This window comes from Gekko japonicus, unplaced genomic scaffold, assembly GCF_001447785.1.
Source record: "Gekko japonicus isolate JY-2015 unplaced genomic scaffold, Gekko_japonicus_V1.1 scaffold6481, whole genome shotgun sequence".
NCBI lineage: Eukaryota > Metazoa > Chordata > Lepidosauria > Squamata > Gekkonidae > Gekko > Gekko japonicus.
Genome location: NW_015177224.1, coordinates 1 through 3,497, shown reverse-complemented (window position 1 = coordinate 3,497; position 3,497 = coordinate 1). Strand labels below are relative to the sequence as shown.

Sequence of the window (3,497 nt, the reverse complement as noted above, 5' to 3'; positions counted from 1 at the left end):
GTGGCCCGAACCTGGTAAATGGCCAGGGGTGACCTCCCCCCCCCCCGTGTGGTGCTCTGAGTTTGGAGAGGGAAGTGTTCTGCTAACTCCAGTTTGGTGCAACATGCACGTGGGCACCTTCACAATTTACAGGGTGTGTCTTCCCATTTAATCCTCGTTAAGGTTCCTAGTGTTGGTGTAAGAAACGAACTTCAATTTGTTGAGGGGCGTTTAGGCATTCTCATTTTCCTTGCTTTTAAGATCCTGTCGCTTCGGGGAGGAGGTCTGTTTCACATGTTTCACATGTGTTTTGCTCCCTCTAGTGGTTGATTTGATTTACATTGATGTAAAGGTAAAGGTTCCCTTGCTCGAAAGCCAGTCGAGTCCGACTCTAGGGTTGCGGTGCTCATCTCCGTTTCAAAGCCGAAGAGCCCGCGCTGTCCGAAGACATTTCCGTGCCATGTGGCCAGCATGGCTAAACACCAAGGTGCACGGAACGCTGTTCCCTTCCCACCGAAGTGATCCCTATTTATCTACTTGCAATTTCTTGCTTTCAAACTGCTAGGTTGGCAGGAGCTGGAACTAGAGACGGGAGCTCACTCCGTCATGCCTCACCCGGGTCTCGAACTGCTGAACTACTGACCTTCCACAGCCTGCAGTTCAGCGTGTTAACCACTTGAGCCACCGCAGCTCCTTACGTTGATGTATGTCCAGCCATTTATATGCCAGACGTAAACCCATGTAATATCAAATTGACCACTAGAGGGAGCACAACACATGTGTGGAACAGAAGGAAAAAACCCCAAAGGAACAGGAAGTAACAAGTGAGGAAAATGAGAATGCGGAAAAGCCTGAAGTTTGTTCATTATGTCTCACTGAGCACTGAGGTCTACCAACCGACACCTTTTGATGGTCCCCGGCCCCAGGGACGTCTGACTTGCCTCGACCAGGGCCAGGGCCTTTTCGGCTCTGGCCCCGCCTGGTGGAATGAGCTCCCATGCGAGATCAGGGCCCTGCGGGATTTATTACAATTCCGCAGGGCCTACAAGAAGGAGCTCTTCTGCCGGGCCTCTGGTTGAGGCAGCAGGCGTCCCCCTCCTTGGGTTACCTCCCATCAGCAGCCTGGGTCCTTTGAGATCCTAAATTTTAAAGATCTCCAGACAAAAACTTAAATTTAACATCATCAACCACTGCGGCAACTGGTTTTTACTAGAGTTGTACGATGCGATGTCATATTGTATTTTAAGATGTAAATTGTGTTTTAAAATGTTTTAATTGTATTATATTTTATTGTTTGTGGTAGTGGTTAAGTGCATGGACTCTAATCTGGGAGAACCGGGTTTGATTCCCCACTCCTCCACTTGCACCTGGCTGGATGACCTTGGGCAAGCCATAGTTCTGATAAGGGCTGTTCTTGAAAAAGAGCAATCTCTGTGAAGAGCTCTCTCAGCCCCACCCACCTCACAGGGTGTCTGTTGTGGGGAGGGGGAGGGAAAGGAGTTTGTAAGCTGCTCTGAGACACCTTTGGGTAGTGAAGGGCGGGGTATAAATCCAATCTCTTCTCTCTTGTCTTTTTCTTGTTGGAAGCCGCCCTGAGCCCGTCAAGGGAAGGACGGGATTTAAATCAAAAAAATAAAACAATAAAATAAACTGAGGCTTCCTGTCCAGATATGAAAGTCTGGACTCTTCTTGTGGCTTTTATTTGATAACAACCAGAGCAGTGCACAAGAGCATAAGATTAGGTTATATTTAGGTTCTGTTGGCTATCTTCTTTGCCCCTTTCCTCAAAGTTTCTAGTCCTCCTTGTGATTGCTTCATCAAGTAATTACAGAGTGCTAAAAAGTTAGAAAAGAAGTCCAAGTAAATGACACGCATGATGGGTGTGGGTTGTTTGAGCCCTAACGGGAATGTGCACGCTTCCAAGCTACGGCCTATTGTTAGTTTGCCTGCCACCTCGTCAAAGGCGTCAGTGCATAAATTGTAACCAGCAAACAATTAGAAACTAAATTAAAAGAGCAGTTCAACAGTTTCAGCTAGTTGGGTCAAATGTATGATGGGAATGAAGCCTGTCGTTGTGCTTCACCCTTTTCCCTCGCTCTTTTTCTCCTCCCGTCTGCTGCAGATCATACAGTACATTGGGGAGATCTGTCGCTACCTCTTGAACCAGCCGTCGCAGGACGTGGAACGCAAGCACCGAGTGCGAATGGCCTTGGGCAACGGCCTGCGGGCCTCCATTTGGAAGGAGTTCACCACCCGGTTTGGCATCCCCCAGATAGCTGAATTTTATGGTGCCACCGAGTGCAATTGCAGTGTGGGCAACTTTGACAACAAGGTGGGACGATTTCTTAATGTTGGCATTTATGTGTTTTTGTTTTTCTGACACGCCTTGGAAAAGTCACTACCCAGCTGAACTGTTTGCTTCTTAAAAGGCTTCCTTTGTGTGGGGCAATATGTTCCTGGGCTAGCCTAGTTGTGAACAGATGCAGTGGAGAGCTAACAAGAGCTGCATCCCAACTTAACAATTATCTGTGGTTTGATCACACCCCAGACATTCATGAAAACTGTCCAGATGTTAAGCTGCGTTGCCTGAATGCAGCCAATCCACAGTCTGGCAAAAACCTGGGGTTTCAAAGTAGGGTTTGCCGCCAGTTTGTTAACTGCCGCTTCTGCTGATGCTGTTTTGTTCTGACCTCTGAATTCACAAACTGAAGTTTGTTGGACAGAGTTCAAGTCCAGTGGCACTTTTAAGATCAACAACGTTTTATTCAAGGTATAAGCTTTTGTGTGCATGCACACTTCCTCGGATACAATGAAATGGAAGTTGCCAGCATACAGCATAATAAAGGTATTTGACAGATGGAATAACAAGCTTAGTTTATATGGTCACCATTTGTTTGGGTTTATTTCCGGGGTGTGTGTGTGTGTGTGGACGTAGTGAAGGAAATAAATATATCAAAATTGGAGATGGATGGGCATGCTGTGGAATGCTGAGAGTAACTTTCCGAGACCCTGCTATCAGCTCCATCTGTCTCCTCTCAAGTGTGGAGGCAACAGTGTGTGATTAGCTGTGCAGTGTGTCTCCTCTGTCCCCAGAACAGCCTTGGCTCTTTACCAGCTGCCCAGCTACCTATGTGGCGGTAGAGAGAAGAGAACGTCCTTGCGGGGAAGCTGAAGGTCTGCAAGAAGCAGCCAAATCAGTGTATACACACTTGCAGGATTTGTTGCCGGCGTGTGGTGGACTAACCAGAGTTTGTTGTGCAAACCACAGTTTGTTGTAACGACTGACTACAGCCCTTAAGGTTGGATGGAGATCTTGTTTACTTTGGGTAGAAGAATGGTCCTTCACCTGTAGTCTCCATTTAAGCCTAGCCTAGTACAGATGGACACCTCCTCCTCATGCATGTGGACTTACTGTGCGGGGAAGGACTGTAGCCATGACCATGCTGACCCCCCCCCCCTCACCACCACCTCTGTGCAATTGCCTGGCCATCTGCAGAGTGAGACAGTGCAGAGAAAAT

At 47.7% G+C, this 3,497-nt stretch overlaps 1 protein-coding gene across 1 annotated transcript in view; it reads left to right on the top strand.

Annotated features, from left to right (window-relative positions):
• Positions 1-2,311, top strand: part of LOC107124882 (long-chain fatty acid transport protein 4-like) — a gene marked incomplete at its 3' end in the record, with an annotated part of 21,726 nt that extends 19,415 nt beyond the window's left edge. The window contains exon 8 of the mRNA XM_015428385.1: positions 2,102-2,311. Within this exon, the coding sequence (XP_015283871.1) occupies positions 2,102-2,311 (210 nt within the window). The remainder of the gene's footprint in view (positions 1-2,101) is intronic.
• Positions 2,312-3,497: the final 1,186 nt, after the last annotated feature.